The 22,098-nt window shown below is 36.8% G+C and overlaps 1 protein-coding gene across 1 annotated transcript in view; it reads left to right on the plus strand.

The window, feature by feature from the left end:
- Positions 1 to 10,507: 10,507 nt before the first annotated feature.
- LOC104529670 (sodium/hydrogen exchanger 9-like) overlaps positions 10,508 to 22,098 on the plus strand; it is a gene marked incomplete at both ends in the record, with an annotated part of 66,739 nt that continues 55,148 nt past the window's right edge. Inside the window, 2 exons of the mRNA XM_010174035.1 lie at positions 10,508 to 10,646; positions 11,939 to 12,044. Coding sequence (XP_010172337.1) covers positions 10,508 to 10,646; positions 11,939 to 12,044 — 245 coding nt within the window. The remainder of the gene's footprint in view (positions 10,647 to 11,938; positions 12,045 to 22,098) is intronic.

The following is a 22,098-nucleotide window of genomic DNA, read 5'->3' on the forward strand; positions in this document are numbered from 1 at the left end:
TTGGGCCCTCAGTCCCTCTCAGAAGGGAGTCTTAGGCAGAGTGAGGGAGAACACTGAAATAGAAAAGCTTTAGATAGACTTTCAGACTCCTTTCACTCTAATTTTTATGGGATTTAATGTAGTTTATCTTCATCAATTGCATTCAGCATCAGGCCCCTCAGTGTACTGCTCTGTTCACAAGTTCCTACAGATGCTGAATTGCAAAGGGAGACGGGGGGCTCCTTTCTTAATCTCTTATGGAAAACATTCTGTAGAAGTGAAAAAGCCCAAGGCACAGCAAGTTATTATTGGCAATAGAGTAGCCATCTGCTCCAGCAACTACCTGCATCCTTTAGCAGCAGACTTACCTCTATCTGGAATATGATACTTTAAACACAAACAGTAGCTTACAGATCTCTTAACAGAGTTCCCATACTTCATTGAGTACTTACTGAACTCTAGGTTTATTATGAAAAAAGATTATCATTTAGTCCAGCTTCATTAAATTACTTTTCTGTCATGGACAGTTTATTTCAGGGAGATAAGAGGAAAAACAGAATAAATCCCAAAACTACTTCTGTTGTGCGTAAGAAAAATTTACGAAACCATGTAGTTTATACATTATATTTTTAAAAGACTGTGATTTGGTAGAAATCATGAAGATTTCGTTTCCTTTCAATTTTTCCTGCTCCTTCACTTAATGCTTTGAATTCTTTGTAGCGTATCACCAGTAGCAAGCTCTCAATTCTGTCTTTCCTCTTCAACATTCATAGGTAAGCTTTACATCCTCTGTTATGCTTAAAACAGGGCAGTTACATGGAACAGTTGAGGCTTGGCAGATCAGTGGTAAGAACTGGGTTCCTGTTTTACTGACAAAGAGGAAAGAAGCAGTGAAAGAACAGGCTATTTGTTTTCCTCAAGATGAGGAGGACTGGGCACTTAGGGCTTTCTCACGCTGTCTCTGGGAGCATTGAGCTGTCTACAGACAGGTCTTCTGTGAATTTGGAATGCTTTCTCTGAACAAAAATTGGACACACCAACCTTTAACACATCAGTCTTAGGATCTTCATAAACAGAGGCCACAGAAGAGAAAAGCTCTTTGAATATTAAATAAAAACCTGCTGTATATGTTCATTGATCAGCTACACAATCTCATACTGTCCCTCCACCCCTTCATTCAGATTCATTTGAGGGGAATTCAGGGAAGATTACAGTGTACTGTAGTACTGTTCAACCATCTAACTCTCGGGCAGAATTTGATTTAAACCCAGAGGAGGGTGATGTGAGTAGGACTAGCATTTGTGAAGAATGACTAGCAATTATTACAAATGGAAGGCTGCTATTCATCCCTCGGTATTTCACACTGCAGACAGGTGTAGTGAGTTCTGCTACAATGTTATGACAATGAGTCAAAACATAAATCAAAGGAGTACTGCCTGACATAAAATATACATCATTTTCTGTTATTTCAGTCTTAAGCTTCTCCTGAGCAAAATCATGGGCTGTGTGATTCTAAGAAAATTATGATTCAGTAAAGGTTCAGTGCAAACTGTTTCTGCGTAATCTCTACTAGTTGCTCAGAAGGGCAAAGGACTTTTCATGGCTTATGAAGCTCCTTGAAATGTTCTTTAAAGTGTTTGGGTCATATTCTACTTTTTTTGGTGACACTAGTATAAAACTGAAACAACTGAATCAGTAGAGTTACTTCAGATACTCATCATTGTAACGACAGTCTGAAGCAGTTTCTCATCTGGAGCACTCAAGCAGAGTGACAGTAAATCATAGTCATTTAGTGGTAATCTGCTGCAGCATTCTAATGTGTATCACTCAGTGCAGACAACCATCATGCTACATCGTTTTATCAACAGGGAGGTAGAATTCAATTGACATAGATAAATGTCACATTTATTTGCAAGAGTCCAGTCACTGTAAAAGATGAGGGTAGTTGAAAGACTTCATTGTCTCATCCTGGAGTTACCCTAACAATTTTAGTACGAAACTGCAGTTTAATTAGGACTACTCAACCCTCAAGTAATCACCTTGCCTACCTCTTATGGACACATCAATCAGCACCTTGTTAGTGTGCTGTGGTGTTTTATCCTTTTGCACTCTGCGTGTGTAGAGTAAATTAAGTCCCGTAGTATCATGTTTTGACACATTAGGCCTCTAAGAGCACATTAAACTTTTTTCCCTTCGCTCATAGAACACTTGCATTTACACATTAATGCAATTTTTGTCTTTCAAAAGAGATATATAATTTCCACTGTAAAACCTTATTTCAAGGTCTCGTCACCCTGGACTAATGGTGAGAACTGTCACATAAATGGAAGGTTGTGCAAATATTTCTGATAAATATTTATCAACTCTGCTCTGGGTAACTGGAAGCTAGTGGCTCACAGACAAGAAATTAACGGATAATGCAAAGGTGAAGAATGATATAATGAAGAATAATGTAAAGACGACAGGAGATAAAGATATAGCCATATATGAAGAAAGTAAGTGCTGCACACTGTTTTATTATTAGAGAAACAGAAATCATTATATCATTTTACAAGTTCAGATGGTTGAGTCTAAAGTGAGAGAGCTGGGATAGGATGGTAGCTCTCAACTCAGGTATCAAGAGTAGGGAGGCAAAAAGACAGGCTCATAGACAAATATTAGTAATAGTGTTAACACATACACCCCATCTAATTCCTTTAATGGCACAATATATAAATTTGAATTTTAGGTTTTGTTTTTGGTTTTTATAAATTTCTTTTTGCTCAAGAAACAATTTCAGCTGACATATATCTAGGGATTATTGTACTTGGGTGCCTGAAGATGCCTTCACAAAGTATGAGGTACTATTAGTCACTGGACATGCTCTGCCTGGGTGTTTAATTAGCATGATGGAGCAGATTTGGTTCAAGTAACATATAGAAATTTCTTTCTTTCTTCCTCCAGATACTGATTGGAAAATTTTTTCCTCATTCATTGTTTCTTGTTAATGCAGAGAGCTGGTGGCTTGATACATCACTGGTTTGTAACCTTTACAGTTATGTTTTCTATGCAGAAAAAACTGTGTATTTTTTACAGTACTGTTCTAATGTAGAAGTTCTATTTTGCATAGGCATAATTACAGAGATTACAGAGGTGCAAGGCAGAGAAGAAATCCAGCTCTTCATACTAATACAATAATAATTTAATTAGATATATCTGTTCCATGGTGGTTGATTCTTTGTTTCTACTTTCTTTGAACTATATGCATTTCACAGTTGATGAAGCCACTAAGGGCTCCCTAACTGGGTGGACAGACTTCAAGCTGCTCTAGATACACAGGCCATTTCTTTTTATGCAATGTTTGAAAAGAATGGAAATTAAACACTGAGTTGGATTACAGTTCTAATATCCAAATGAGAAAGGATCACAGTTGCAGGCACAGAAATCTGTAAATTATGTGCCTCTTGATATGATCAGCTTATAAACAGGGACAGTCAGACACTAGTAATAGCATAACACAAAATGCAGCACATGCTGTCACAGACAACTCACTATCAGCCATCTGTTATCTGCTGATGTGCTTCATTCTTCTCAAAGATATGGGACAAGCTTTTTGGAAAAGAGTTGTCACTAGAAAATGAGTGTGATATTTTCAAATTGATTTATGAAAATTAGGCATTTAGAAGCAATAGCAGTCATTTAAGAATGAAACATTCCTATACCAAGCCTCAGGAAAATGCTAACATATCTTGCTATTAAAGCTTTAGTTTTCCTTTACAGAGAATTTTAAGTCCACGTTGCTGTTCATCAGGATTTCTTTCTGTCAAAGATAAAAATAGGGGTAGTATTTGCCTAGAACAAAGTAATGAAAAGTTAAGATACTTGTACAGATATGTTAGGACAGCACATACCATTTCTCAGATGCAAAGGGGTAGAGAAGCTCCACACCAGATTAGATATGACTTTAAACTTGAAATTGCTCAGCCTGCAGGCCCATTAGGTCATTACTCATTGTCAAAACTGTCATCTCACATCTCCTTTCTATGCGTCTGTAGTGACTGAGTTCTGATCAGAATCAGAGGGAGGGGGTGTTCCCATCACCTCTGTTAGGAGGGTCTTGCAAAGGTATTTCCTGGGCACCAGGATATTGGGTTCAACTTCATCAATGCCCCAGCTGCTAGGTCTTTTAAGGCAAAGGTGGTGGAATTTTCAGGTCCAGAATGGGATCACCATGGTAGTTTCCACGGCTTTCCTAAGGAGGTAGTGCAGGATTCCTAAGGATAATGGCTATGGAGGCAGAGGAGAAGGAGGGAGAATGACAGATTTCCTTCAGTCCTTGATGTTTGAGCATAGATGAGAACTGAGATCTCCATTAGGGAAAGTCTAACTGGAACAACATAAACTACTCATTATTTTCTCTGACAGTACTGCAAGCTGCTGCCATGTGTCAGCTCAGGCCTGAACACAGAAGAAATCTGCAATAGAATAGAATTGTAGAAAATATTTATCATTAGCTGCCAGAAATTACTCCTGAGAGCTGAGCTGATTTCTGACTGCCCAAGTTAAGGGACAGAGTCACTTGAATTCTGCAGCTGCTTTGTAATACCACCGAAAAACTTAGGAAGCTATCCAGTTACATCAGGTCTGAGCATGCTTTGTATCACCTAAAGTAAAAAGGAGCCTGAGTCTATCATCAGTAGAACTAGCCTATGATATTTTATGTTAAGTGAAAAATCTAGCAGACAGCCTGAATTCTTTTTATTATTATTATTTTCATGCAGATGTTGCTTTTCCTCATAAATGGGAAAAATTACATTTTCCATAAAGTCCATGATGGCTTTACTTTTACAGCATTGCTGGTACTTTTACATCTGCCATCAGCTAGCCACTTTGGAACTGATAACCTTTCCATTTTGAGAAAGGTTTCCATAAACAGTAAAAGCCAAGTACAACAACAGTAAGTGTTTGATTTAAAGTAATCAAAAAAAGTTTGGTTTAAAGTAAACAAAAGAAAATGTCCTAAAATAGTTTATAAAGTCTGGAAAAACCTAGAAAGGAACAAAGGTTAGGACAGAAAAAAGAAGCAGCAAATAATGTGATACGCAGAGAAAAAGTAATCCCAATTGGGAGATAGTTTCTAAAGTAACTGCTAGACCTTTTTTTCTAGAATTAAAACCAGTAGCACTACTAGCAGTGTGCTGAAACCAGGTTGTGAGTTAAATAAAAACCATGAAGTAATGCATTGCCAAAGAGAAGGTTATCCAGAAAAATGAAAGTTCAAACGGTAGCCCCTTGAGCAGTAACTCAGCGACTAGTAACTTTTTTTTTTTTTTCCTGCAGTTCTTATACACATAGAAATAGAAAGCTTAATATGTACATTTCTGTGAAATTCTCTAAACATTTGCAAATATTGTCAGGAATAAATTCCAGGGAGACAGATTTCTTTATACAGAAGGATGTAGAGAATACACATCTATGTTCTTTTAATGCACCTTCTGTGCATTTGTGTTGCTTACTGATCACTGTTTTAAACACATCTAAAAAATACAGTAAGCTTATTTGTTGTTGGAAATTTTAATCTAGAGGATCTCTATATATTTGCCTCAACCTACTGTTATAAATGGCTTATTTTCCTAGTCCTAAAGCCTTCCTGCACTGGTGTGTCTCTGCTTTGCTCTCCTTTAATTGTCTGCACACCATCTCTACTTCATATGTGCTTTTATTGGCATAGCATACTCACAACCCAAGCTTATCTCATTTGTTTTCATTTTTATAGTTCATCTACTTAGTATTACTGTGCAAGGAGATATTTTATGAGGAATCCTGGAAGGCTTTACCAACCTAAAACTTGCCAAGAGAAGGTGTAGCTGTCTGGTGCTATGCATGCGCTTTCACATCCAGCTTCTTAGTTCAAAGACTTACATTGGGGGAAAATTACAGTTCTGTCTTTTCAGCTTTCTTCCAAAACTTTTAGGAAAACTGTATAGTTAAGAAGTTGTGGGGGAACAGAAATTGTTCAATCCACTTCTTTGAAAGCCACAAGTTTTCTACCACAGTATAGTGACCTTCCTTTTTCTGTATAATGTCAGGAAAAAATAACCTGATTTCCCTCTTAAAAATAACCTTGAACTCTAGATTATTTTTTTTCCTGGCCTGATTTATTTTTCTTAATTAGCAGCTGATGAAATACCCTGTAGTTCAATAATTATTTATCGCCTGAGAGAGATCTCACTTCATTCAATTAAGGTGTTTTAAGGAATATCTGACCCTCCTTTATTTTCAGGTATGTGTTTTTTGGGGTGGGTTTTCAGTGGGTTTTTTTAGCTTGTTCCTGATTCTCTTCTATGCAGTATTATTTAGCACATAATAGTGCAGCAAACAGGAAGGAGGCCACTGGGCAAGAGGAAGTCCTTTGACTTAACAAGTAGAAAGAAATCTGCCTCTCCAAAGATAATAAGCTGTTTGTATTCATGTCAGTCAAATAGACAGAAGAAGGAAGAAAGGAATAAAAGTTTAGTGGTTATTTCTAATTATTGATTCCGCATCATACAATTAGAAATTTTCTGCTGTTTGCATATATTTTCCTTCTGATACTTGAGTGTATTTTCCTCTGCATACTGCCTTTTTTCTAGAATTCATCTGATACACGTGTTGTGTCACTTTTGCTTATATAAAACCCAAGGACCTTTGTGCTGTTCTGCTAGTTACAACTGATTAGCATCTCTCTATTTGATGCTGCCACTCTAGTCCTAGGCACGTCAGGCGTTGACAGGAATAAAAGGTAGGATAAAAGATTTAACCTCGCCTGCAGATTTTCCTCAAAAAGTTTACATGACTTACTGAAAAACCTTTGCTCTAATCCTAAATGCTTTCTTTTTTTTTCTTTTTAAAAGCAAAATACGTTATGCTACATCCACAGGCTGGAAAAACTTACAGGAAGAAAAGGATTTCATTAATAAATGAGATTTTGCTTGTCAATAACTGAAGATGTAAAAAGTAATCAATTAAGATGTAACTGGAAATGTGACTGTACTCTTTCTATTGCAATAGCACTTCTACTTGTCATAGAGACCTTTAGTATTATACCCTCAAATAAGTCCACAGAAAGAAACATTCTTCATTGTGCTGAGCTTTCATCCTAAAATGATCTTAACAGATGAGAGGAGGGAAGGAGCAGAATGATCAGCATGGTTCAACTGGCACAAACTGTTAATCCTTCTTTTTGTTTCAAGCAAAAGCTACCATCCTAACTTTGAATTTATTGTATAAATAAATATTGCCTGTATTTCATTTTTGAAAGCTGTAAAAACATTTGACCCTGTCCATTGTCATTTGGTCAAGGAAGCACAGAAGAACTGGAAAGAGAAAGGGATCTGTTAAATAGTTTTCTAATACAGAAAATGCTATCTAATCCTTATAAGAACCAGTAAGAAAGCTAAATATTATCCTTTGCTCTAACTTGAAGGAGATGCAGAGGTTACCAAACTTAGATATAGACAGAGAGTAGGTATCATGGCAGATGTTTGCAAGATATGTCTATCAAGCATTCAGATACAAAATATTTTATTCCTATCCCTCCACTCTATCTTATTATGAGTAGTAGAGAAAGCATATCTTTGTCATTAGTTCTGTTCATTTATCAACCTCTGAAAACAGTTTTCTACTGCCTTTATTTTCAGGATTTGCTTAATCCCCCTCTGATACAAATTTACAGAAATAAACCAAATTTTTTCTTATATTATTTCAACAATTAGAAAGCTTTTAATATTTAAAAACTAAACACAGTTTCAAATTTAGTATGAAACTCTCATACACTGCTTGTTAATGAACTGCAGTCAACCCTTTTTGTATCAGGCACAGAGAGTAGCTAGCAGAAATGGCAAGTAATGCCAGCGTGTTTCTTGAATTGCTCTCTGAGGAAGAAGAAGAAGATTAGAGGCACTGTAATTTTAATTACGGTTCTCTCCAGCGGTAAACTTTGCAATTTTGTTTTTAGGTCAAATAATTGGCTTAGCAGGAAGTATTGGAATAAACAGGATACAATGTTGGTCTGGTGAAATACAGCTTACATAGAAAAATTATCACATAAATTAGTATGTCTTTTAGGTGCTTGAAATGGTTAAAAGTTAATGTTAAAGAAGAAACATGTTCAGAAAAAAAAATAATAGCTCTAGGACAGAAAGAAAAATAGAACTAAATACTCTTTGAGCTGTAGGAAAACCTGAGTTCTGGAAAGACTGAGACCAGAAACTACAATTAGCATAATGAGCATATGTTGTGTTATGGTGCTTTTAAAAAATAATGGGGTTTGGGGGGCATATTGAGTAGAAAAATTTCCCAGTGAGAATGAGTCACTCTGTATTTGTTCCTGAAATAACTACATTAAGAATGGGATGCTTTCTTCTAGTTTTCTCCGTACCTGAAATTTGTTAGTAAATTGGAGGGCAAACTGGAACCCTAACTGATCTTACTAAAGTCAACTTCTCTTGCCTTAAGGTTAACAAAACATCAGTTAATGGCTATAGGTCACATTTTACAACTAAACTTTCACTCCATGTCAAGATTTTTTTGTTTTACTCTTTATTACCGAGCATCCCTTCTGTAGGCAGAGCCCATCAATGTAATAGAAAAATTCTCCTTTATTTTAGGGTGCAGTCAGGTTGACCTCTCTGAAATCACCACTCAATGCTTGTGGCAGCACTAGTGGGACAAAAGATCAATTCCTGGTTTCTAGTTCGCTAAGCAATACAGAACAGTAGCTGCAGTCTCTGTATATTTATTTGGGGCAAATACTAGAGAAGCAAGTGGCTGCCTTGCTGCCAAGACATGCCTAAAAGTTTTAGATCTAACAGTTCTGGTTACAATACCAAATAGTTTCAACTTCAAATAAATAACCAAAACCCTCTCTAAGAATACAAAATACACTTAGTAATTTAGACTAAAAATGCACAGTATCACAGCTGATAGGATTTCCTTTGATAGAGCTACCCTGTCAGTTTAGAGAATGTACCTATGGCTTAATGTAGTTCTTTATTTCATATGCAACCTGAAACAATAAATTTTGAGTAGGCCTGAGATAACAAACATGTCAAGAATTTCATCTGAAGACAAGAGAAGCAAAGAATTATAACTGACCCCTGGTCTAAGAGAGTCACAGTTGAAAGAGGACTGAAAATTTAGATAGTGACACGTTGTCAATTAGCATTTCCACTGGGAACAATATTTTGTCTGCTTATATTAATAGCACTTTCCACAACAAATCATCTCACTGCTTTTGTGGTGATGCTAATTAGCCTAACTAGAGATATCAGATTTTGGTGCCTAGTAATTTCTGTTGTAGTAGATAAGGATTTACCACTTGTATTTAGTGCTGCACCAGCATATGCCTTTAGACTCCTTGTGCCTTTTTTACAGACTAAAAGCATAAGATGTCTTCATGTTATTTGGAGATTCCTAAATGAATGCAACTGTTTAGAAAATCCTCTAAATAGAAGACATCAGACTGCAGGGATCACTTTCTTAATATGCAGAAGCTTAAAATATTAAAAAGATTTTTTTAAAGTCTAAATTTTTAATGCTTAAAATACCAATCACTTTTCAGCAATCCAAGCTGCTTTCTGGAATCCAATACGAAGCTCGGTACATTTTCTTTGAGAATGAACATAAAAACATCACTGAAAGAAACAGAACCACAACGATCTAAAATGCCTCTTAATTAGTTCAGGAGGCTTAGAGCTATTTTGTATCTGTTAAATTAAATGTTTCAACAAGAAAAAAAAGGTATACATTATGTTACTAGTGCTCTGGGCAATAACTGAGTAGCGGCAAATAACAACCCTGAAACTCAAAAATGCTTTAGTGCTCAGCCTTCCCTTTGGTGGCATCATTTCCCATTCAGAAATACTCATGGGTGGGATACAGGACGTGACCTTTAATAACTGCAGCAGTTTCTTTCACTGGGACAAGATTCATTCTATCCACAAGGTTTCCTATTGTTGAGCCCTTGATGGCTTTCAGCTCTATTTATGAAGGGTTACACCAAGAAGGGAACTACTAAGTGGTTTATGACAAGACTGCTGCTGCAGATTTGGTACCTGCTGTGATTTGTGTCACCCATTTGAGTCTCAGTTGTAAAGCTGCACTTTTTATCAAGCATATTTGTGAATATATAACTGCTCTGAAAACACGTGGCCAATAAATAATTCAAAGTTATCTATCTTCCCTGCAGCTTTCTTATACAACTACCACCTTTTAATGTTTAGTTGGCCTGGAAACAATATTCTTTATGGCACTTGTAGTATAAAAATGTTTACTGACTGGCAGCAGACTATTGATTTCCAGTGTGATAACTTGAAAATAAACCATTTCCCACCCTCATCTCCATATGTTTTGCTCTCCCATTTGCTATCAGCTGTGAGAAGCCTTGTTTTGCATTTTGAGTCCCTAAAAATGTCTGTTTTCAATTATTTATTCCAATATTGTAACAATGTGATTGAATTCATTATCCCTTTTTCTCTCCCTCTCCCCCATCCCTTTGTTTTCTTTTCAGCTCTATATCCATTTACAGTCCTAAGGAGAATCCTAATGTGTTTGATGCTGCTGCTTTCTTCCAGTCAGTTGGAAACTTCCTGGGGATCTTTGCTGGCTCATTTGCCATGGGATCCTCTTATGCTGTTGTCACAGCTTTAATATCCTTTATGGTTTGTTTTCAGAGAGAAAATCTATATAAGTTGGAAAAAATGTATGATATCTGAGACTGACCATCTTTATTTTGAACCCAAACCTTTTTGTTTTTGATTCAAGACTTTGCAAACAGACAGGCAAAGCATAAATTGACAGGAAATTTCACCTGTCAGAATCCACAAAGAACTTCATATGCAAATTTCTTTTTAACATTAAGTGAGACTCTGGTCTTTATTTTAATATTTGTGAATAACTACATTTTTAGGAAAGTGTTTTGAGGTATTTTGAGGTTAAAACATTAATTTATTAACTTCTGCAACTTATTTATGAACTACAGACCAGCAGCAATTATACAAAAATATAAGGCAAACACTAGACTATAAATCTAGTCAGTTTACTTAAAGTAAAAATAAAACACATATCTGTTGCCCTACCTTTTTTCTTGTGTTTTACAGTTCTTCACATAAAATACTATTGTAGAAAGGACAGCGATTTTCATCTGGTTTGCATCATAAATAAACACCAGTTTGGTTACAAAATTGGACAACATTACTTTCTTTCCCATTTTTCTGGGAAAAGAATATAAAACGCAACCAATTAGGCATTAGTTCAAAAACCACAAAAGTACTTCCTGACTTGTAGAATTCACCTGTTTAAAACCTGAGCTGGATTTTCCGCTTTGTTTGAGACAATTTAGAACAGGGGTCCTCAAACTACGGCCCCCCAGGGTCCTCAATCCGGCCCGCCGGTATTTGCAGAACTCCCCGCCCCCCACCGGGGTTGAGGGGGGAAACCAAGGGCTGGAACCAGCACCTCGTCCTTTACCTGCTCCCCTGCGGCGGGTGAGAGGCACGGGCATCTCCTCTGCTGGACAAGCTCAGTCGGCAGCCTCTGCGAGGTCCAGCCAACTTGGGCGAATTGCCAGAGCAATAGTTCACATTGAAATATTATTTGGTTTTGTTGATTACAATTATTCTTCATTTTAAATATCACATTCTTTTTCCTGTTTTTTGTGCACTACTACAAATAAAATATGTGCAGTGTGCACAGGAAGTCGTTCATTTTTTTCCAAACTAGGTTCCAGCCCCCGACAGTGTCTGAGGGGCAGTGAACCGGCCCCCTATTTAAAAAGTTTGAGGACCCCTGATTTAGAAGCTGTGCAGTTTTTCCTGAATTCTATGTGTATAGATGAGTATGGTGGGGGAGCTTTCCTTCTTTCATCCTTTACCTGGTTGGGAGCAATTTTAACTTACAAAACTGCTGTTTTTTTTATTTTTCCTTGATAATCTTTTAGCACTTGACAAAATTTACCAAACTGTGTGAGTTCCCTATGCTGGAGACAGGTCTGTTTTTCCTCCTATCCTGGAGTGCCTTCTTGTCAGCAGAAGCCGCTGGTCTTACAGGTAAGTGTTTCATTTTATTGAATAAATGCAGTTTTATAATGTGGCTCTAGTGTGGGATAACTGTATGTTTATTTTGGGCATGGCATCATATATAAAGCTTCTAGAAGCTTTTATATTGGAGATGGTTTAATCTTTAGGAATAAATCTGTAGAGATATTGACAGAGACTTATTAGATCAGGCTAAAACCATCAGTCTTTCTTCCCTACAACCCTTCCATTTCCTGTCCCTATTAATCCCACTATTTTCTGCCCACTACAGGACCAAAGATGGTGGTAAGTATGAGGAAGCAAACATGCAGTGCCCTGTGACTATCAGAGACTCCGTGCTCCTCTGCACCCACTGTATGTCCAGGTCCCTCCTCCTTTTTCCCAACTATCAATGAGGGTCATCCTCAATATTGCCAGTGGGTTGCAGACAGCTCTGGATTTTTTTTCATCTTGTTCAGTGGGCCTCCATAAACATATTTTGCAGCAGGAGAGGTACAGTCATGTCCCAGTGGCAGGTAGAAAGACGTGTGATCTAACTAGGTTTTTGTTAATAGTAAAAAAGAAATTGTGCAAGCACAGTCAAGTACTTACTCAGAGACTGCTTTTCCCAACATAAAGAGTCCACAGAAGTTTAGGCCATATATTTTATATATGAATATAGCTCATGTCAACAGCAACCTATTGCATAGTGTGATTTGAGTTTGCAAGAGCTCGATCATTTTAATGTTCTTGATGCTGCTGCTTCTGAAATCTAGTGGTCTAATTAATGCCAGGGAAAGTAAGGGGAAGAAAACTGCTTAATGGAGTGTTAATGCATCCCATGCTGTTTTGTTTGCAAAATTGTTCAAAATCTTTTGAAATCAACATTATATTTCTACTGACTTCTATTGAGCCAGCATGTTACTTTTTTAATATTAGTCACACAATGAAACTGTTTCCAAATGGGTATTAACATCTGTATCTTCTGGCATGTTTGCCTCACTAAATATACAAATTTGTGTCCTGCTTATTGCCAAAATCTTCAGGCCAATGAATAAAAAGAAGAGCATATGAACTGAACAAAAGGGTGGTATTCCATCACACAGAGAAAATCACATACAAGCAAGCATGAAAGTCCATTTTGTGTCTTTATGCTTAACGGCTCTTAAAAATCTGACATACTGATTACTACATAAAAATGGCAGTAAAGAAGGATGATTGTTAATCACTTGCCTCCTACTGAAGACACTGATTTCCTAATCCAATGACTTCCACGGAAAGACTCTTTTAAAATACATTCCCAGCTGAAAACAAGGATGCTATGTTTCAGCAAATGCAAAATTGATAAGTTACAAATTATACCCAAAAAGTGGATTTGTAAGGGAAACACATATCTTTCAGACCCTCAGGTGCTACACCAAAGGTAATTTCCTTTTTTTTGAGCATAGGAACAGACTATATATGCAAACTAAAAATAAATGGCCTATGTCTTTTTTGCATAATGAAAATGTGATGACAGACCAATTAGTCTCTCCTGGTAGTCACTACGAAGAAAGTTTCATTTCTCTTTTTTTTTGCAATATATAAAATATCTAAAATAAAAGAGTTAGTTATTGAACACCACAGATGGTTTTTACGGTAGCCACAGTAAGGAATTTTAAATGGACAGAGGGAGAGCCAGAGAGTGGAACCAAAGTAAAGTTCCAAATAAAGGGAAAAAATAGAAGATTGTTGGGAAATCCAGCTGTCTCTTATAAATAAAGGAATTGATGTAGGCATATAAAAAAGAATTGCTCTGCCAACACACAAATTCCAAGGAAAACATAGCAAGCCCTTTTAGGTCTGTCACTAGCCTTTTATTCATGGTTGTGTTCTGAGTTTCAGGTGGAAATTGCTTAATTACACTGTGTGAGGAGGCAAAGTTTAATCTTGAAAGTTTTATCAGTTGAGTCTTTGTCATTTAGTTTCTATGAAAGGCTGTTACAATGGAAAAAACTCATGAAGCCTCTCTTGTAGCTTCAGAAGTTCAAAGCTGTGTTTTGTAAATGTGTTAACATTATTAGTACTGTGCTAATATTACACTTTAGAGTGAATATTTTTAGTTGCTTGGTTTAACCAGTTTTCCTGTTGCTTTCCTCTTCTCTCAATCTTGTCTGAAATAGTTCCAACTCCCCTCCTTTATAATATGATTTTAAACTTCCAGTTCAGCAGAAGAATTACTGTACTCATTAAGAAATTTTCAGCTGACGTAGGTTCTGTTAGAGGAATAGATTTTGGAGGTGGCTCCAATTTCTCATACACATGCTAAAGAAATCTGTGTGAAATGCAGTTATTGTGTGCAGTCTCCCACTTGGGTATGTGATGCACAAAGCCCTTATTGCAGAAGGCACAGGGAGCCCAGGAGAAAGACAGGCATCTGACAGAACACACTCAGCTCTTAGTTCATACTCTATGACTTCCAGTCTTTTCCAGCTTACTTGCTTTGCCCCTTGTCTTACTTAGTGCATACATCACCTGGTTTTACAGTCAAGTGTGTCTATCCTCAAAAGCAATCATTAGAATTAAAAGAGCATCATAACCATGCAACAGCCCTGCTGAACCACTCCATTCAATGAACTAAATTCCTAGTTTGAAGTCTTTGACTTCAGTAGGCTTGCTTCAAAAATTAACTTGATCCATTTTACATTTATATGCCTATATTCATCTTCATTTTTCTTGGATATTATGTTTCCTCTGTTCATTCCTTCTAAATGAACTTCAAAGGATTAACACTCCACATCAGTATTTCCCTGTAGCTATTAAGTAATGTAATTGCAAAATAATTTCATCCTTGTAATGCTTTCCACACTAGTTCTTCAATCACTATGAGTCTTTTGATGTCTAATATTGAAGTATGTCATAATTTGTAAGTAACGGGCTACACTCCTTTTTGTGTAGGTATAGTAGGTGGTAGAGCTCACTTGTTTAGCTTGCAGATTTTTTTAAAAAGAAATGTAAATGGAGAGTAGTAGAGGCCAACATTTTATAAAATATTTTCTTCCTCTACCTCAAGATAGCCCATGATATATAAGACACAATATATGGGCCTGACCCTGGATGAAGAATGGATATGATCAACCAGCAAATCAAAATAAAAATCTGGGTTGAATACACAATTATCATTATACTGATAACTGTAAATTATAAATTAATGTTGTGCTTATTAATCTTAGAGCTATATCATCAAGCTGTGACATATGCATGATAAATTGATTCTTATACAGTAGAATCTAATCTGTGCACTTTCTGATCTGCCCCGAACTATATCATTCCTGACTGCTGAGCAAAGTTGTAACAACAGAGTACTATAGTAAGGTCAGTGTTAATGTAGTTGCTTTCATTCTCAAACTTCATTACAGAATATTTACTAGTAGGCTATGAAAAAATAATAAATAATTTAAATTGAACACTTGTCAAAATAAATGAGGAAACTACATCTTACAATTATTAATTGCTTGTTCTCTTGCTTTCTAATTAACAAAATTCACTAGTTTTTAACTGATCATTCATTAGTCTGTAAAAGATTCCATGATGTACATGGGCATTTAATGTTCACCTCTGTTAGATCCTCTATGTGTCCAGCTGTTTGAAGTAGATATTAAAATAAAGATATGAATGCGGTCAAATATATGTATGTGAATTTATTTGTGTTTATGTATTCAATTAATGGATACTTCAAAGTCATATAAAATTTATCAGTGTAAAAGCACTGAAATCACAGCCAACCGCCTCTCATATTTACATGCCAAAGTCCTGTGCTATGAAACTAAGAAAGATGATAGATCTCGAAGGAAAAAAATCTTGGAGGGGATCATCTTTGTTCCTTTATTGTTTTTCAAAGCCCAGCCCAAAATTATTGTTTTCTGATCATTATAAAGGAAATAGTTTGTGATAATAAATTACTGCTGCTTCCTTACCCTCAGCAATTCTTGTCTGAACACTTTGTGATATGTCTGACACCTGCCTTCTCATTCAGGGGCTCACAGAAGAGCACAGCCTACTTAGTGAGAAAGCTTTTCCTCCAGAAATAAATAACTGGCTTATCATGACTGATGTACCCAGGATAAGTCCAAAGATCTGGTCTGTCACTAGGGCAGTTTTGTGCTACCTTTGTATTTAGGACATAGCAGGAACAAATGTCACCAATTTCCACTTCCTTTAGTATTGTTGACAAAGTGCATTTATTCTCATGGCTGTTCACTGTTCCTATCTCTTTGCTGTAATTTTTCTTGGATCCACCACCTACCTCATTGTTTTTTTAAAATGTTGTGACCAGTTCTTGTATCACTCTCAGAAGTGACCTATCAAAACATTTCTGTCTGCAGTTCTGAGCACTGTGAACACAATGCAGGTTGGCACATGACTGGCTTTAGTTCACCGGGCTGACCTTATTCCATACAAGGAAGTTATTCTGAGCCTTAAATTCTTAACTTTGTGCTTTTCTTTCCTTTACTCATAAGTAATGTGCCATGTTGTGTCATACAGAGAAGTAGGTATACTCCTCCAAGTAACAATGGAGAAAGGATAGCTTGGCTTCTAGGTCAAAAGGAAACAGACCTCAACTCTCCGAAGCTGTAGTTCTGCCACTTCTAGAAGGAAAAGATGAAATTTGGGTCTAATTAAAAAAGCAGGCTCTTCATAGATAAGAAGATGGCATTTGCACTGCTGTGCAGAGACAGATGACAACTGGGCAAGTTTGCCACAAATTACAAACCCATTGCTTGCCTGTAGGATTTCAGAGATGGCTCTGGATGATCTATGTGCTATTCTAAAATGGGGAATGTCAGGTGGGTCCTGTACTTTAGAGGAAGCTCTAAACATACTTTGCTGACATATAAGCTAGATCCAATATTCTGAGCAGTTTCAGTTATCCCATTTGCGCTTTCAACAGCACCACTTGACTAGACTATGCACATGTTTCATTCAGTGCTTGGGTCTGGCTAACTCAGGCCCTATTGTAGGTATAGCCTCTTAAGACAGTAAGGGAAGAAGAGGAAGGTGTCTGTTTTTAGAGAAAAGTACATATTCAAGCATGGCATTGGGCTGACAGCAATGATCAGTTGCATAAAATGAGGATAGTGGAGTCTTATTACACATGAATAGGTTCAGGATAAACAGGTTTAGCACTCTTAGTGCATCTAGAATAAAGCCTGGTGTGTCTCACCATAGGAGCTCCAATCTAAATTGAATGTGACAATCCACTTGGGGTTACAAATGTACCAAACTTGAGTTCAAGTCTCGCTTGAAGCAGCCAGATGCAATATCATTGATCATTCCTCAGGTCTAAGGGCCTAAATAATTCCCTCAGTTTTTTTTGTTGCTTTCTATTGCATCAACATAAAATCAACCTCAGACAACTCGAGAGATGAAAGCTTCATGAACAAAGCACGAGCTCTGCGGTTCTGCATTGGTGCAGGTGTGGTGAAAGAAGCCTTGAATCTTTGCTTCAGTACCAAGAAAATGATTAGTCACACTTCATATCCTCAGTGGAAACAGACTGAATTGTGATATTGTTGCTACTAGTAGAGCCATATTACTGCAACAATTTGATGCAGAGGACAGAGCTTCATTTCCTGCCACTCACACATTCTGTCTGGCCTGGGATGTGCCCAGTAGGTTCTATGGCGATATTCTGACATAAATATGGCTCCAAAGTAAATGTTATCCAATTTAAATAATTTCTCTATTACCCAGTCCTTGTTGTTCTCTTTTCCCCACATTTTGCTGCCTTTGATGAAAGACTAGTTCCCGTTGCTTGTTGGACTGTGGGATTTGCAGTACATTGTGCATCATTAGAGAGGCATCCCTGAAGCTCTGGAATGCTTCAAAGCTGGGATGAAAACCAGTCAGTTTACCTATAGGTCTTCTTTTCAAATGAAGTTATACATTTTATCCACTCCATTGTTTCCCCAGAAGGTAGAGGTTTGAGGGCCTTTTTCTAAATTCCTTTTTTTACCACTAAAAAACCTGACAGCTGGAGATATAATGTCAGGTTTTTTGTCTCAGATTAGCAGATTCTGAAGTTTAAATTGTGGCCAGTCACTTCCATGTTTGCATTGAAAGCACACTGCACATGCTGTCCTTCTCTGACAAAAGACAGATGTTTTTCCAGCTTTTCTCTTAGCACCAGATATTGAAAATCAAGGTTACAATTCCTTTTGCCTATTTGTAAAATGATCCAAAAAAATATTTTTGTCTTTCAGTGAAAATATAGGAATTATTTTTAGGTTAACACTCATAAATTAATGGTCACAATAGCATGTTAATGTTCACAACATGAGTAAAATACTTTTAATTTTATAAGTTACTTCCTTATGCTACATTTTCTTTTGATATTACCAACTTTTGTCCTAGCAATGATTTCAACTACAAGTATTTGGCAAAACTAATGTAAGAATAAATTCTCTAATTGTATAAGCAGCAAACAAGCTATCACTATTTCTCTGTTATATAAGGAGCAAAAACATCAAATAAAATGGTAGGCTTTCATTTCTAATAAAAACTCTTCAAAGAGGTTGAGCTGCATCTAAAAGTTTACTATTGACTATCAACATTTTACTATGAGATTTCTCATTTTTTATATTAAGTGAAAAATTTCACTAACTTTATTTATAGATATAAGGAGCTGTATTGCACTTAACAACTGATTCCCCATTTCAACTCAAAACATTCTCTTATTGCTTTAGGTTAGCATTTTGTTCAGCAGTTGTAGTACTAAGTATCTCAATAACTGATAAATTTGCCTCTCAAAAATGAAACAATGTAACGGCACTGAAAAAGAGAGTTGAGTCTCCCAACACCCTGAAATTAAAGCCCTGAGCATTAAGGACTGGTAAAAGGACCGTCTCACTTTACCTGTCCCCCTGCATCTGATGAGTACTGTGTTTACCATTCTAATATTAGCATATTTACTCTCATCTGTTTCTTTGTGAAAGAAAGCCTGCAAAAATTCAACAACCTAGTTTACATGCTATACACAATTCTTACAGTATTTTGCTACCCAGCTAACTTCAAAATCCAGCTTTAATAGTTTTACAAAGAAATCCAGATTACTTTTTCCTTCTAACTAGAAAGTTCTGTGTTAGCCTCTTCAGGTACTTCTCTTTCCTTTGCAGTTGCATTAGCATGTAATTGGTCATTACTCTTAAATAATCATTTTTATGGAAATGCATTACAAACTATTTTCTCTAAGCCTTTTAATGAAGCATTCATTGTGAGAAGCGTGGCTGGTACACGTTAAGTCTTCAATTGCAGCAATTGAAATATTCCACTGCATTCACCCGGTCTTCCCTGGAAACAGGGCATCTGGTTTCTACTCTTGCATAATTGCATGATTCAGATCATTTATTCCTATTGTGAAATCAGATTCAGGCCATTTTATTCCTCATGTCACTCTCTCAGTTCTGTCACTACCCATAATTAACAGTTTCTTAGCAGTCAAAAAAAATTTATAATCATAGTTGAATTTAATAGTCAATTTTTAAAATGCAAGACTTGACACTATGATGATTCATGTAGAAGAAAGTGAATCAGAAACTCTTATCTCCATTTCCATTACTGAGCCTGGAGCTAGTGGCACTTAGTAGTATTACTGATATTTTTTAACTTAAATTTCATTGTTTGAGCATCCCATTGCATATTATTAATGCCTTGAGAGTTTTTAAACTCCCCAGATCAGCTCTGCATAATCAAATACAGCTATGGATGAAAAAATACTTAGATGCATTTAAGAGAACAATTAGACTTCACGGAAACATGAACTTCCTGGAACATATTTAGGCAATGATAACCTCACTCACATAATTTACTGCAAAGAAAAGTCTTAGTGTAGTTAGAAAAAAATAAATATCCAAACAGACATAAGAAAATAAATATTAAAAAACAGAGACAGCAGTTAAAGCTCAGTGGAATTTATTTTGGCTGCAGAGACTGTGTTCTGTAGAAGTAGTACAGGTACATTTACAATATAAAGAGAACCCAGAAGTGAAGAAAATGTTCACAGCAGTCTGCGAGGGGAAAAAAGATTTGCTTTCTCTTTTTCTTTCTGATGGCAGTTATCCCTTGTGCCAAATTAATCTCTGAAATTTTTACTCCATACTTTTTTCTTCGATCAAATGTATCTAAATGCCAGTCCTTAGTTCTTCCCAGAAACAAGAGAGACTTACAAGTAAAGGAAGTTGGATTTTGACAGATAATAATTTTCAGTTACAATATTGCGATACAAAGAGAGTCAAAAACTTAAGACCTAGTAAGGTAATAATTTAACTGGTATGTGACAATGTGTTGTTCCTACAAACACACACTCTCCCAAAGGAAATAATTTCAGCATTATGTAAATTTTTACTTTGCCATGTTTCCTTATCTATACTGTGCTGTAGGGGAGCAGGATATTGCACTTTCCTCCAGGGCCCTCTTGCTGCTAAAATTCAAACATTTAGAGGTTTGGATAAGCCTATTAAAGAACCTGTCAAGACACCAGCACTTTGACCTGACACTCATTCAGTACATTACCATCCACTTTTTCCTGTGACTGTGTGAAGCCTGGTCTGGTTCTACTAATCCTTTTGAAGTAGAAGTTTGTTTTCTATTGTGTCTGCTGTGCTAAAGCCTGCAGTACTGTAGATTCTGCCTCCTTACTGAGCTGCTTCTTGCTGGCCTTTGTAAATTCAGGAGAGTCACCATCCCAGAGGAAGCCTTATCCAGTTTCAAGTCCAGAACTGAAGGGATTATTCTCACAATGCTACTTCATACTCTTTGCTTCCAGTAGAACTGGTGTATATGTTTCAGTTCAGGCTAATTTAACCCAATAAAAGCCTAGAAAGCTGCTGCACAGTCATATTGCAAGGATGGATATTGCCTAAACCTGGATAGGTATCTTTTTGTGTGAGTTGTTGCCTCAGTGTGTTTCCTTGGATTCATCAGTGTTATTTCAGTACATGTCAATACCTAAGAGCTAAAAATTACCTAAAATTTGCAGAGCAGCCCATAAGGAAGCAGAACAAAAATGCTAATTAGGGCATGTTGTAGCTCTTGGGAGGCAGTGGGTAAAAGGGCTGAAAGGCACAAGAATTAAAGAATTAAATGGGGTGGATGGTGGAAAACTGCCTGCTTGTGAGCCCCAGAGATGACAGGCACGCAGCAATCACACTGCAGGGTGGCTTTCTGCAGAACCAGTTGTTGCTCGTGTGGTGTGCACCTAGAAACTGAGCAGAACTTGCATTCTCCACATGCTTCAGGAAATGTGTGTGGAGGTTTTCAGGGGAATGATGATTGGAATAGACATGAACAAGCCCTGAGCTGTTGCGTAAATAATTATCTATGTAGACGTGCCCCAAGTTTAGGAAAAGCACAGAGCTTTTTTCCTCCATGCGTATTTACATACGGTTACTGGTCGACACTTATTTTTGGTTTTCCTTTTTCTGTGTGGGTTCCCCTCTGCCTTATCTATGCCCAGAGCTGACAGGAAATTTCAGTTACAGTCTTATCAGCTACTTTAATTATAATATTGTATTACAGTGACATTAATCAATGATTCCAGTGAGTTAGGACCAGGGCGGAAATATTAAAAAATAAGAAATATCACTATAAATACAAATGTATTATTATTATTCCTGACAAACTTGCTGTCCTGCTCCTCAAAAGCTTCCATAAGGCCAGGAAGTATAACTTACTGCCACATGGATACAGTCATTGACCTAGTCATTCCGGGCAATGCAGCTCGCACCTACCAGAGCATCATTTTTAAGCAATGTGTTGTTGTCCACATTGCAGGTTGTTACACATTGCTTACGATAAGGTTAACAAGCAGGCACAGACTGTTGCAGCCATTTAATACCAAGCACTCTCAAACCATTTAAATGTAACAAGATTATTTTTTCCTTTCCTATTCAGTCTCTGCCAAAATTTTCAAATAGTCTGAAGTCCTTCATATTACAATTATGTCAACCTTGCCTAACTGTCAGTCAGATTGTGGTCAGCTGTTACCATGTATTAATTCAAACAAATTTTCTGTGGTTTTGGGCCAAGCACACAACAGCGAAAAGGCTGT

Source organism: Antrostomus carolinensis, unplaced genomic scaffold (genome assembly GCF_000700745.2).
Source record: "Antrostomus carolinensis isolate BGI_N321 unplaced genomic scaffold, ASM70074v2 scaffold19348, whole genome shotgun sequence".
Lineage (NCBI taxonomy): Eukaryota > Metazoa > Chordata > Aves > Caprimulgiformes > Caprimulgidae > Antrostomus > Antrostomus carolinensis.